The sequence below is a fragment of the Mus pahari genome, chromosome 5 (genome assembly GCF_900095145.1).
Source record: "Mus pahari chromosome 5, PAHARI_EIJ_v1.1, whole genome shotgun sequence".
Classification (NCBI taxonomy): Eukaryota; Metazoa; Chordata; class Mammalia; order Rodentia; family Muridae; genus Mus; species Mus pahari.
In genome coordinates this window covers 20,581,698-20,596,226 of record NC_034594.1, presented here as the reverse complement: position 1 = coordinate 20,596,226, position 14,529 = coordinate 20,581,698, and the positions used below count along the sequence as shown (strand labels likewise).

The 14,529-nt window shown below is 45.3% G+C and overlaps 1 protein-coding gene across 21 annotated transcripts in view; it reads right to left on the bottom strand.

Annotated features, from left to right (window-relative positions):
* Positions 1-14,529, bottom strand: part of Map4k4 (mitogen-activated protein kinase kinase kinase kinase 4) — a 125,891-nt gene that overhangs the window by 23,526 nt on the left and 87,836 nt on the right. For 8 of the 21 annotated variants that reach the window (XM_029538638.1, XM_021197480.2, XM_029538641.1 and 5 more), the window contains exons 11-16: positions 13,140-13,212; positions 11,880-12,090; positions 5,375-5,536; positions 2,676-2,762; positions 1,911-2,129; positions 1,043-1,204 (exon numbers count right to left, since the gene is read on the bottom strand). In XM_029538638.1, coding sequence (XP_029394498.1) covers positions 1,043-1,204; positions 1,911-2,129; positions 2,676-2,762; positions 5,375-5,536; positions 11,880-12,090; positions 13,140-13,212 — 914 coding nt within the window. The remainder of the gene's footprint in view (positions 1-1,042; positions 1,205-1,910; positions 2,130-2,675; positions 2,763-5,374; positions 5,537-11,879; positions 12,091-13,139; positions 13,213-14,529) is intronic. The other 13 variants (XM_021197481.2, XM_021197487.2, XM_029538642.1 and 10 more) reach the window with 3 other exon arrangements.

The window sequence follows — 14,529 nt, the reverse complement described above, 5'->3', positions numbered from 1 at the left end:
ACATCTGCAGAGGAGGACGAGAGGCTGTCTGTCTAGTCTCCTCAAAGGGAAGCTTCTCAAGTCTGCTGCTCAGAGGCAAGTCTGCCCTTGTGTTGGGTTTAACTCTAAGGACAAATGTGCTTCTCACCAGGAAACAGGCACTAGGCGGAGCAGCAAGTGGCACCTGGCCCTTCCCACTGCCTCTGCTGGCATTCTCTAGCTTACTCTCTGAAGCACTCAGGTGCCATATCTGCATAAACCCCACCCCCTGTGCCTCACATCTGCTCAGCTCAACCATCCTGCAGGATTGGTTACTGCAGAGCACATTCAAATTCTCATGTGAACATATCTGTCACAGAAGGGCCATTTCTTCTCAAAACCACCAACTTTTGTCCTGGGTGACATGCAAACATCAGGGTCAAGTACAGAAAACTCAGAGATGTGTGTGAGGCAGGGCAGCATGGAGGAGTGCCTACACACCCTCAGGAGATGGGTGTGTCTGCCACCTACTGTCCTTTCTACTTTCTCTTCTGAGCACTCAGATAAGTCAGACTCTGGGACAGACTGAAGGAAAAGTCATAAACTCTGTCCTAATCTCTTGCAGGAACTCAACCTACTAGTCAGTCATAAGCTGTTTTCAATCTTGACAGGTCTGAGAATCTGGTTTTTTACTTAAAAACAACAACAACAACAAACAAAAACCTTTGCCCAGAAAAATTTACACATTCAGCCAAATAAATAGAAGCCACCTTCAGCTTCCGAAGGGAGCTGGGACCGCAGACATAAAGTACTTTAAAATGTTCAGGAGAAAAGCTCTGGGTTCTCTTTTAACCTGCTTATACAATAAAACCAACTTTCTAAAAATCTAATTTAAAAAAGTATTAAGAGGAAGGAGGGACTTCACATATGAGTTAAGGAGTGGGAAATAAAAGTATTGACTAGAGATAGTCATAATGAGTTCAATAAAAATCTTAAGACAACAAAACAAACAACCAACGCCTCCTGCTCACTCCAGCTGTTGAGACAATGGGCTACACATGGCACAGGGAGCGACCACTGCTACCTGTGGCTCTGCTGGTCTCTGCAGGGCAGGGTGCACAGACTCGGAGTTGCCATTGGAAAAAGACTCTGACCGGGAAGGCACGGGTGGCTCCAGTCCTCTGCCCGTTTGCTTAGCCTGGGCCTCAGGGGAGCTGTGGTTAGTCTTTCTAAATCTATCTTCCACCTGCGGCAGAGAATTACAAGACACGGCTCCATGTTAGTAGGAAAGGAGAGATGAGGAACGTACGTGTAAGAGCAAGACAACGGAGAGAAAATGTGTTCTAGTCAGCTCTGAGGAGAGAGGCAGCTAGCTGCACAGTGGCAGTGCTGAGCAGAGCTAAGATTTGATAGAGGACTTTTAAAAACTATGAAAATGAAAATTAAGCAAAGCAGCGTCTAGACTACCCTCAGCACCTCAAGTTTCATTCCTCTGTAAAGAACAGAGTTTGTCCCTGACGCTCCTCCCTGTAAAGGAGGATGCAGAAGGGAGCCATCTGCAGGCCAGGACTGTGCAGTGCTCCTGGACACACCCACGTCCTTCTGTCTAGCCCAGACACTTGGCTGCATCCTTATGGCCATCCAAACGCAACTGATCCCGTAAGAAATCAGGCTAAAAGTCCACTGCCTCCTCATGCTAGTCTTAAACAAGACTGACATTTCTCTCATTCTCACACTAAAGACTAACGGTGCCAGGTACTTGAGTGTGTGTGTGTGTGGTTTTCTTCTGATTTCTCTGGCATTTGTTAACCGAGGCATTCACATAGAAGAAAAAGGCGAGGTCCTGGCTAGCACAAGGTCCACTCTGGCACTCACAGTACAGCTCTCAACAGTCATTAGGGGACGCCTAGCTTTCTCAGGACCAATCTGTAAGCAATAGGGAAAGCAGGTACCTCCCGAGCTCTGTCAGCAGGGTCATAGTGAGGCTTGGGCTCTGGAGCATGGAAGCTCGGTTTGCTCCTGTCCTGCTGCTGCGGGAGCGGCGGCTGCTGCTGTGCGTGCGGCCTCCTGTGGTCATGCTGTAGAGACAGGAGATATGCTTGTTCTTGTTGCAACTGTCTCTGGAGCCTCTCTGCCTGCCGGTGCTCCTCCATCTCCCGCCATCGGCACTCCTTGGAGAGGGAGAGGGTGACACTGAATCTGGGGACCGTGGCGAGCTCACCTCCTCTCTGGATCCCTTCTTGACTTTTGTTTTTTAAGAATAGCTCTTCCCCCATTATTTAAGAGCAAGGCAAAATGGCTGAGACTTTTAAATGGCATGTTACCTGTGTAAAATGTGACAGCATTTGCTAACTGTAACATCATTGCGGAGTAAAGGAATTCAATTAAACATCAGATACAGTGGTATATATACACACATACTCAGCAAAAATCCCACAGCATGCACTGTGAACCTGACACCTCCGGCATTTTCACATTCACTGAATGCCAAGTTCTGTTTAAGAGTTGCTAGGCATTTACCAATCAAGGAGCTAGCTGACTACTGGGAAATAAACTAAGGGCAGTTTACACTGTGCTTGACAGCATGACCAGAGGACATCTTCAAGGGAACCTGGCTGCCACAGCAAGACCAAATGTTTGACGGTCACTACATCTGGCCAACTTAGGGAAGGGACAACGGCCCTGTGGTATGGGACGGGGCAGAGGCGGGGCGTTACCAGTAACATGGCCTGCTCCTGGAGCAGCTGCTGCTGCAGGATCTCCAGGTGCCGCTGCTCTTCCTCTAGTTGCCGCCTGATGTACTCCTGTCACACAGAAATTACCCAGCAGTCAGTACATCCAGGAGCGAAGCGTCTGAGTCACCTGTGTGGGTAACCAGCACTCCAGAAGTCCTTAGTGAGGACAATCTGCTGCTGAGGGCGTTTGCAAAGGCTCCAAGCTGGGCGTGATGCATGTGGCAGTGTTCAAGCACTGCTGCTATTACACTCTCATCACATCCAATACGGAACTTTAAGGAGGCTAGCTTCCTCTTAAGGACAACAGACACCACAGATATGGGAAGGCATCATTTTAAATAAGCACAAATCAGCAATTTTTAAAAACTAAAACCCAAATCTGTTTTAAGATAAAAATAAAAAACCCAAAATCCCAAACCAACCAAACTGGATGAGTGTTTTTGCTAATGACTCCAAAGGTTCCTGGCTACAGTTGGAAGATGTGGTCAGGAGTCATGAACTGTGGGCACTTCACTACAGGTAACCTGGCCAAGCCCATGCTGGTGAGCTTGTGTGTGTCTGTGTAGTGTGCACAGGCACAAGTGCAGGGGCAGACCGATGACATGACAGCGGGTGAGAACGACCCCTGAGTCACAGTGGAGACGGGTAATCTCGTACAGAGCACAGCAGGGCTTTAAGCTCCAGTGCTGGGGATGGGTAAGGGAGAGGTGAGAACATGCAACCCTGCAGTTACACAATTCCTGTTAGTACCCAGGCGTCAGGAAACCCTAACCCAGGTCCATCGGAGACAAGCTGCAGCACCTGTCGCATACTTTCAGCCCCACATTAAACAGAGGGCCTACTTGTCCTAGCAGGGGAGCAATGGACTGGCATGTGGGAGAACTGTCCCACGGAGGCAGGTTCTGTGTCTATAGTGATCGCCTCCTCCTGACCACCCCATTTCATGGCACATGCCCTAAAGTAAAAAGAGCCAAAGATACGCCTGACCAGATGTTTGAGTTAACCAATAGTTCTGGTCAGAAGAATACCAGACAACAGAGAAACAGTGGCCTGCAAACACTCAGAACACTACAGCTTATAAACTGCACTGAACCCCCAAAGCCAAGTCCCTTTAGCTTACACCTGATACGCCAAGGCATCAAGTGGCTTTGTGACAGACACGTGGTCTGAGCTGTCTGAGAAATCTGTGTCACAAAGCATTTCTTTTTTGAAAATAACAGAATTTAAATAACTTGAAAGATCAAGTTACTACAAATATGTTTTCTGACTTTAAAATACAAGAAAACTAGGGAAAATCAGATGCTATGCAAACCACAAAAATTTCGACATACAATGTACATAGAGAATATAGCATATACACGTTTCTGTGAGAATGCACCACGCACCACAGCAAGGGAAGAAATATTTATAAAAATAAATAAATGAATGAATAATAATAATTTTAGAAAAAGCAGAGTAAAACAACCAATTTTAAGAAATCCTAAAAGCGCAGGGTACGTGCTAGTCACATCGTTTCCAAGGTTCTTTCCTATTCGATAATTATGAGTGTTTTGCCTGCGTGTATGTTTGTATACTGTGTGCATTGCTGGAAGAGGCCAGAAAAGGGCATTGGAACCTTGGAACTGACGTTATAGATGGTTTTACGAAGCCCTGTGGGGGCTGGGAACTGAACCTCAGCCCTCTGGAAGAACGACCACCCAGTGCTCCGAACTGCTGAGCCATCTCTCCAGCCCTGTTCACAAAATCTTAAAAACTAAAATGCCACCGTCAAGTTTCTTGTCACAGTCAAACTTGGAATCATGCCTGGGTGACTTTAAACAAGTAGCAGGTAGCATTTTCACAGATTTGTAGCCACCAGGTGTAAGCACGATAAAACCATCAGTAACTAACTACATAAACAAATACGCCCTACTGTTAGGGCCAACAAGTAGATGATAACAGGTAGGCTATACCACGGAGATTCTAGGAACATGGGTTCATGTGCAGACCCAGGCTTAGACACGCAAGGTCCAGGAGGAGTGTCAAGGCCAGTAGCTGGATCACTGCGTTTGGAAGATAAAATCATGTTTGTTAGTACTTTAAATATGAACTCAATTCAAAACGGCTTCCATTCATTGACTTTCTTCCTTGTTCAAAACTCAAAGCACAGATTGACCAATTCAAAGATAGGAAAGTCATATAAACTAAGGGAAGTTATTTTCTGGTTGCATCAGTAATCTAAGAAATTTATAAATAAGCTCCACAAGGCAATAATAAAAGTACAAGTATACAAAAACTGGTTTTTGTACTGTAAACAATACAAACAATCTTCAAAGCTACAATTAGATACAGTACTCACTCAGCCAGGAAATACTTCAAGCATTTATCAATAGTTTCCTTAAAGTTGGCTTTGAATTTTCCTGTCTAAAAGTTAACCTCACCCAGCTATTTGGAGCTCAAAGGATGTAAGCCAAGCCTGTGAATATATATTCAGACACCTGTCACATGTCAGCCTCTTCAAGACTCAAAGGGTCTCCACACTAACAATTTTTTACTCTTTTTGAAGACAAAGAGTCAAGTCACTGGAGTTTCCAGCACGTTTAGATCCCTAACCCTCTGAGCGTGCATACATGCATGCATGTGCATTTGGCCCCCGGGACCCAGCTCCACAGTCACCTGGGTCGGTATTCTTGACAACTCACCTGTTCCCTCTCCACTCTCCTCTTCTCTTCTTCTGCCCGTCTCCTCTCCTCCTCTTCTTTCCGCCGTCTTTCCAGTTCCTCAAGGCGCCTCTTCTCCTCTTGTTCACGCCGCCGCTGCTCACGCTCCTGCTGCCTCCTGGCTTCACGCTCTCTTCTTTGTTGCTGTAGAAGGAGAAGTGTGTAGTTACCAGGAATCTACAACCACGGCTCTCAGGAGATTTGCTGACGGTGCTAAGCAGGGGTAAATGAGGGGCGTTCTGGACCCTAGCTGTACTAGTCAGTTATTTCTGCATCTCCCTGTAGCTTCCCCATAAACTAGCCCAAGGTCTAATGTTTCTGTGAATCCTCGCAGGGTTTGTCTTCCACTTTGAAAGCAAGCATCCTTAGTACCCACTGCAGCGCTCAGAGGTAAGCAAATCTGTCATTCATGGGCACCACTATCTATCTAGGACCCTTAAATCAGAACAAAAAGAAGAGATGAATAAAGGGAAGAAGGACAAAGGAAGATAAATACCTGAAAAAATGAGAAATATGTACAAAAAAACAACAAAAAGAAATGAAAATCAGCAGAAGCATCGCTGCTAGGAATACCTCAAAGCTACCGATGAGGAGGTGTGAACGCTGCTGTCCTGGGCTTTGTATCAAACAGTTAACCTTTAAAGCTAGTTGGTGTTCCTGGTATAATTCCCTTTAGAATCTTCCTACTGTACAGAACACAGGCTCAGAAAAATGAACTGACCTGTCCAGTGTCTCCACCCAAAAAGCCTGTCGGAATGGCCGTTCCGTCTGTAAGGCCTTCTCCAGCTGCACATGGCCTAGCACCCCACTGATAGAGAGTACACCCAACTCAGAGACTCAGCCTGCTCTAGACACACACACAGCACACACATAGCACACAGCAGTGGACACCACAGCGGCTCCTCTAGCTGACTGTCCATGCACAACGACACACCATCTGTCAATATAGGGTATCCCCGCCATGGAGTCTAAGGTTTGTCAGTTCTTTCCATGAATGCGAGAGATGTTAGAACTCTAACAAGCACTGAACAGTATATGGCCACTAGTCATACCCCACCACTGAGCACCTACACTGGAGCCTGCACAGATAAGCAAGCAAGCCCACCAGTGGCTACTGCACCGGATAGCACCTCTACAGCTCTCACTCACCTCCCAGAAAGAGAAAACTGGTACAGTCCACAAACCTTCTCACACAGAGGCTAACCACAGGACAAAGTGAATAAAAACAGTATGTCAGAAGTTTATAATGGGTTACAGTATAAGGATTGGTAAGAGCTGAGTACCCATTCTAAATTCTCTCCACAACACTCATGTTTGCTGAAGTAGAAGCAATGATTTCCTGGAAGCACAAGAAATGTCCTGTGTGCATAATGCCTGGGGCAGGACAGGGAGAAGCTCACCCTTGCCACACATCCCCTGCTGTTTGTTAGCCTGCCTTTAGAGCTTTTACACAATCTTACAACATAGAAAACTCTGACTACGCATGAATGCTCCAAATCCAATGAAAAGTGGGCAATGTATAGTGAAGTATTCACCAGCCAGGAGGTCCCACATACCTGCGCGCTCTGCCAGCCTTCTGCCCAACGATCAAGTGTGGGAGTGGGGTGGAAGCAGAGGGCTCGTCTTTTTGGCTCAGATCTAATGCAGAGCTCCATGTCCACAATTTCTAGAGATATAATACCTTTATCCTCTCCTATAAACTAGGTACAAAAACAAACAAACAGATTTCTCTCTCTACCATAGGTCTCTATGAACAAGCTAGCATAACTGAAAGAAACTCAAGAATCATACTTAAAATGAACATCTGGAGCCTTTTCCCTTCAAAGTAAATGAAGCTACAGCCTATCATATTCCCTACACAGCAACAAGAAAACCTTGCCAGGACACGGCATGTAATATGCAATAGCTAAGAACATGATCTTTCTTCTAACTCTGATAATAACAATTATTGAATTTTTGCCAACTGGGAAAAAGCAGTTTCAAGTATAAGTTATTTAATTCCACTATATATTCCTGGTTGGATACCATTTCCAAAGGAAAACATCTTTTGAATTTTTTGGTTATATACACTGTGGTACAAATAAATCAAGATGACTTCTGGTAAGTGTGAGGCTGGAGTTTTGGGAATGCTCTCTTATTTGTTATACTTAAAGTCTGGGACCTGTGAGTTTCTCCTTCAAGGGTCCACCCAGGCTGAAGACACAGGCTGATGGAACTCTGAAAGTATCTGTGCCAGTGCTGAAGTCAGCTGACGATGCAGGGCCACTGCAGAAGGGACTGTCTTGTATCCTGTCTGCAAAGGACCCTCCTTAGGGTTAGAGAAAACTGGTGAACAGAAAATTGGTCACTTTCATGGAGTGTTACCACACTCCATGGATGGTAACAGCTCATAGCCTGACCAGTTCCTACAGCTGCATGCTCTTTGCATGGGACAGGGGTCTCTAAAGAGGAACTTTACAATATTTGGTGAAACCCTCAACTCCTACCAAGTCTGGGGAAAGACTGTGGGAAAGAGAGCATTTGTAAGGTATGTGGCTGTGGTAGTATGTGACTGTGAGCATGTCAAAAGAACACATAAGAACTTCCAAGAGGTCTGGAAGCAGCCGAGCCCTGCTGACTGGACAGTCAAGGCCCTGGCTGTGGGGCTCCAGCTCCAGGTCCCTGGAGACACTGCCTAACATTACAGCTGGAGCCATGAGAAGGCATCAATCAAGCCAACAGGGATCCCCGAGGTCAATGCTAGTACAATGAGAGAAGTACAACAAGAGAAGAAGGGGCTCGACTCCTCTGCAATGTGTGCAAGCCCTCTGGAAAAATCTTCTAAGGATTTCCCTCCTAAACACACAAAAACACAGCAGACATATGACAGCTTATTAATTCTTCCTGAGAAACTGCCTGATGCTAACTAAAGCTAAACATTAGTGCTAACCCTACTTCCTAACAAAAATTTCTTTTCTCTCATTCTCTTTGTTTTAAATTTATTCACTTCTATGCACATCTCTGAACTGGAATATCTGCGTGTCTCCTGGGGAGAGGAAGGAGAGAGAGAACTTCCCTGGGCACAGGGTCACGCAACCCTGGAGGGACACAATTCCCAGGCACAAAGCCACAGCTCAAACTCCAGGGTTAAACACAAAAGGAAGAGCGCAGAGTAGAGATTGTTTTCTTTAATACCCACAGAAAGAACAGGACGGGGAAGAGTGGGTTTCCTACTGCAGAGCTCATCAACAGGAAGATGAACAAGCAGCAGAGAAAGGTGCCAACAGCTTTAGAGAAAAGGCTAGCCTGCACAAGCTCAGCACGCTCTGTGTCTTCCCGGGACCAGGGGAAAGGCAGGAAGCACAGTTCAACCTCAGCAAAACCAGAGAACAGACTCCAGGACATCTATGTGAACGGAACAGCCAAGAACAGTCAAATGTGCTTAAGATCTGAGAGGCTGGCTGATCACTACCGTGTGACTGAGAGCTGGGTTTATCTCACCTGGGTTTTTGTCTCTTCAATAAGCATTCACTGCTCAGTTGTGTTTGACCTAATGTCCAGGATTCCTAGGTAAATCCTTTTGGAATGTACGAACACTCCTAGCTGCCACCAACCTATAGATTAAGAGATCATCAGCACCTGGGTGTGGAACAGGATCCGCTTGCTTCACTAAATAATGCCCCCCACCACACACACACACACACACACACACACACACACACACACACACACCTTATGAGAAGTGTCTTCACCTACAGATGTCCTTGTTCAGCTGCAACTTCATAAGACTGTTATCATGTGGGATTGGGGTATTTGGGGTAAAAATGAACTGTTCCTAGCCATTATCATTCAAATCTGGTGTCAGAGCAAACTCTTTAGTATTCCCTTGGAGACAAGAGTTGCATCTGTATGTCCATACAAAGCACAAAAGCAAAACATAAGTATTTGTGAAAGATGAAGGACCTCTATAATGAATGAAGAGGACACACCTAGCTGCAGCAAGAAGTTTTCTGGCAGGTGCCAAAGGGGGGCTTCTGGATCACGGCCTCCCTGACTCCTGATTTTTAAGCATCTTATGCTGGCGTACTGAAATCAAGTTATTTAGGCTTTGGGTTGCACTTATTTTAATTACATTTACTCGGGGTGCAATGTGAGCAGCATGCTGCCACAGCACACTCATGAGGTCAGAGGACGACCTGCCAGAGTCTGACTTCTCCTTCTGTCAGGTGGGTCCCAGGGACTGAACTCAGGGCAGACTCAGTGGCCCAGGTTTTCGTTTTTAATACTCAGGCAAGACGTCTTGTAAGGAGCCTACATCACCTACACTGTTCACAGCAAGAATTCCAAACTGCCCGACTTGCCTTTTATTGAAATGGTTAGAAGCATTTAACCTCAAAGATTCTCAAATGACTGCTCTGGAACCTGGGGTGCAAACAACACTCAGAGCTACCTCCAATTAAGGAAAACCAGCTTCCAGAGTCAAGGAAGTTTCCTTTTAATTTCCAATTAAGGAAAAGGCCTCCTAGGGACCCCAACAAGGGGATCTGTTTGTGAGCACACTTGCCACCCCAGTGCCTAGTTCTGTTTTTAAGGCTTGATTTTTACTGCTTGAGAACTTCACAACCCATATAATCTGTTTTGATCAAATCCATCCCTCGCTCTCGTTTCCCTAACATGGTCTGTTTTCCTTTCTTGTCGTCTTTAGATTTACTTTACCTTTAGCAAGTGAGTTAAGTTTAGCCTGCAGATATGTATATGTATGTATGTATGTATGTATGTATGTTTGTATGTATGTATGTATATGTAACTGTGTGCTTGGTATAGTGAAGTCAAGAGTGGTTATGAACTGCATGTGGGTGCTGAGAACCAGACCTGGGGTCCTCGGCAAGAGCAGGTGCTCTTAGCCCCTGAGCATCTCTCCAGCCTCTCCTCTGTGCCTAAGGAAAGCGACAGCAAAGGTGATCCTGAGTGTGAATATTAATTAGCAGATCAGTGAGAAGGTGTGAAGCAAACATCACTAGCTTGCAGAGCATCTTTCTCATACCGCACCCCCCAGACGCTAGCTGCCCACCCGCCAGCCTCACTACCAGAGCCTGAAAGCTACCCTCACCACCTGTGCTGCAAACAAACTCTGTCCATCTAGTCCCCAAGACAAGTTACAGCCATGCAGGGTAACCTTTGCACCTGCTTGGGCAGTGCAGCCCATCCCAGGAACACAGTAGCAGACATGGCCAGAGCCTCCTGTCTCTTACCTCAAGTCAGAATCAAGCTCATTCCAGTTTTCTGCTCTGGTCACAGAACAGTGAGAATAATCTTACATATTGTAGAAATGATTTTGCAACAAGTACATTTTAAAAGTTACACACTCAGTGATTTTTCCCCCCTAAAAGTCCTAACTGAATGTTGTTTCCATGATCCCCCACAGTGGGGCACACTGGTTTTCTAGGCAGCAAACAGATCCACAGACTAATCAAAGGTACCAACATACTGCCAACATAGACTATCATGACCAAGGCAACAAGCAGCATGTTTAGTTATTTAAACTAAATCCCACCAGAAATGTCATTACAGAGCTTTATCCTTGATGTTTCTTCTACTAGGAAAAAGAATAAGCAGGGAAAAAACAACTCACATGTTCAAATCAAATGATGAATGAGAAATTGTGGGGTTGTGGCATATAAAGTAAAAGGCAGTCAAGAAAAGAAAATTAAAAGTTTTGATTCTCAAGTGATTTACAGGGAAATAGTACATTTGTGTGATTACAATACAAATAACCTATAAATAATTACACCACCAGTGTTTACAATATCAATACCTTTCATGAAAACAGAGCAAACTGTACCTACCATAAAATACAAGTAACTTTACTGACTATTCTGCTCTCTGAACCCCTTTAAAAAAAATTTATAGTGTGTGTATGTGAGGGTGTGTACACACACACACACACACACACACACACACACACACACACACACGTAGCGGGGTCAGAGACAACTTGCTGGAGTTATTCTTTCTCTCTCTACACTACCCGGGACACAGTAACAAACTCAAATCGCTGTGCTGGGCGCATGCATCTTAATCTGTTGAGCAATCTCACTGGTCTGAATGTTTTATTTTAAATCCACCCCCAAAGCTAAGGCATTTAGAAAACAATGCTTTTCATATGAAAAAGTCTAAAGTTTCAGAAAAATATAAAACTGGGTCACAAAAGCCAAGAATGGCAAAGAAATGAGGTCAAGTCTAAGCGAGTCACTTTAAGCGCAGTAGAAGCATGTCTTGGGCGGTCCTGCTCCTCACGCTATGCACATAAACGCTGGCATATCCTCCAGGAATGTGAAGCCGTCTAGTGCACAGCCACACATCCCTACAGAAGCTCTCTGAGCTGCTACAGTAGGGCAGGGGCAGACTACCTCCTTACCTATAGCTCCTATTTCCTCAATAAGCTAGCAGGGTGTCTGATGTGAACATGAGTAAGAAAGAAAAAAACTACAGAACTTCTCTTTTCTACCTCTTCCAGCCGCCTCCTCTGCTCTTTCTGCTGTTCAATCCGCTTCTGCCTCTCAGCCAGCAGCTGCCTCTTATACTCCTCCTGTTCCCGGAGCTGTTGCTCCTGCAGAAGCTGCTGTCTCCGCAGAGCCTCAGACCGCTCCTTGTTCTCCTGCTGCAGTCTCAGGAAATCACGTCGCAGAGTTGACTCTCCAGGCACATTGACGATGGAACTGCAGGGGACGGGGGTCTGTCAGGGCTCCATGCATCACCTGGGCCTCGTAGGGTGTGACCCAATGGAGTCAGGCCCAGGAGTGACCCAAATCAACAAGTCTACAGGACGACTATGCCTATTGCTCCAAAGGCTCATCCTCTATCATTTAGTAATGTCTAAAAATGCAGTCCTAGCAGATAAGCATTCTTGTGTGGGACTCTCCTCTTCTTTCACATCTGGTCTTCCTCTGGCCCTCTAGTTTTGCATCATGGCATAGAAGTACTAGCACCCACTAGTCTCAGCATCCCTCAGTTCTCATCTGGCCTACACCAAGCCTGCTTTGTTCCTTGACACTATTTTTTTATCATCAGAGACAGCAGCAGGCCTCACGGGAGACTTAGCGGTCCTTTTCTGCCTTGGGGGCTGTCTCCCAAGTCTGTATCACAGAATGGCAGGACACACCTCCTGAAACCCGTGTCCCTCTTTGAACTTCTATTCCCAACTCAGGGCTCCGGTGGATCTCAACATAACCTTCATCTTAGTTTTGTTCTATACTCAACCAAAGGTAAGGCCAGAGCTAGACCGGCTGTGGGCAAACCTATTACTAAAGTAGAAATATAAGAGAGCAAACGCATTCTTCTTAGCCTTCTGCCTGGCTTCACTGAGATAAAGCAGGCAGAAGACACCTGAAGGATGGAGGCCAAAGGCTGCCAACCACATTTGTATGTAGGGAAAATAAGGCTGTGGGAAAGTTTCTCAGCAGAGGGCCTGCTGGCCTCTGAGCTGCATGCTTCTCTGTGTGAGAAGCCTTCTGTCTGGCAGCAGACTTGTACCATTTGTGCCTTCTGCAGCAATAAATGCCAAAAGCATTATCTCCTCAACCTCAAACATAAACTGGGTTAAAAACAAAACTAAAAACCAGGCAAGAGTTTGGGAATTGTTCACAGAGATGTCATGGGGTGAGAAAAATGGCAGACAGGCAGGAAGCCAGTGCTGTCCACTGCTCCAAGCAAGCCTCACGGAGTGTGGGCGGGCATCAGGGAAGCCTGGTCCGGCTGGCGTCTGTACCTTGGCTCTCCCTCCTGCTCAGGCACTTCCTCCTCCTCCTCCTCGCTCCCGCTGTACTCGTACTCCGTCTCATCTGAAAGACAAGGCCGAGAGAAGCAGAAGAGCTCAGATCCTCACAGATGCCCGTGTAGACAAGCATTCCCAGACTCAGAACAACCAAAACCAAGATGCAACTTCTGAAAATGGCGTGGGGAGAAAAGTGGCTGACCTCCCGTCAAAGAAGAGGAATTCTGAGCTGGCTACACTCCCTACAGAAGAGCTGGTCTTTCTCCACTGATAAAATCTGGGAAAGTATATACAAAAAAAAAAAATAAAAATAAAAAAACCTCAATAGCATCAGCATATTCACATTCAAAAAAGTATTACACTGACAAATATAAACAGATATCGATACATAGATGACAGAAATAACAGATGTGTTAAAAATTCGGAGATCTCAAATACTGGCCTAGAGAAATCAAGAAGCTAAAGCAAACTCAGCACGTGTCAAGAAATAAAGAGCAGCATAAAACGCACTGAAGCAGACACGGGAAGAGGGGTACACAAAAGTAGTCGCCACATCCAGTTCTCTAAAAAGATTAATAGGATTGACTAACTCCAAGTTAAACTAGTCAAATAAAGATGAAAAGCAAATTGTTACCATAGAGCCAATGAAACCCAAAAGATCCTTAGAAAATGCTTTGAAAACTTAATATTCCATTGGTTGGCAAGTCAAGAAGTGAATAAACTTCTAAATGTCTGCAGTTTACCACAATTAAATCTGTAAGATATGAGCATTTAAATGGGAGAGTGGGGTCAGGATTAATAAGTGTAAGGCGGAACAGATGCAGGGCAGGTTGTGCCAAATCGTTGAGGATGATCTGACACCAACACTCTCACCACTGCATGCAAAAGGGGAAGACACTACCAGACTCATCCTATGAAGCCAAGATGACCTACCAGCAAACCCAATGAAGACCAAATAAAAGAACATTAAAGGCCAATTCTCTAAGGAACATTGGGTTTCTTACATTCTCAACAAAATACTTGAAAGCCATATTCAAGATTATATAAAGACTAGATGCCACAACCAAAATGGCTTTATCTCAAGGATGCAGAGCTGTGGCAGCCTCCTTCCCCCAAATTAATACATGATGTAAATAAACTCCAGGACAGAGCTCAAAAGGAGAAAACTCCTGACTCACGGCACACACCCACTCCAGCAGAGGGGAGGCTAAGACAGAAGAATCACTGTGAATCTGCAGCTTATGCTACAGTGAGGCCCTACTTTTAAAAAAAAAAAAAAAAAAAAAAAANAAAAAAAAAAGGAGCAAAAAACCAAAAGCACATCCAAAACCCCACAATTATCTTTCAAACAGAACAAAGATCTGTGGACTGCATGCCCTAGAAT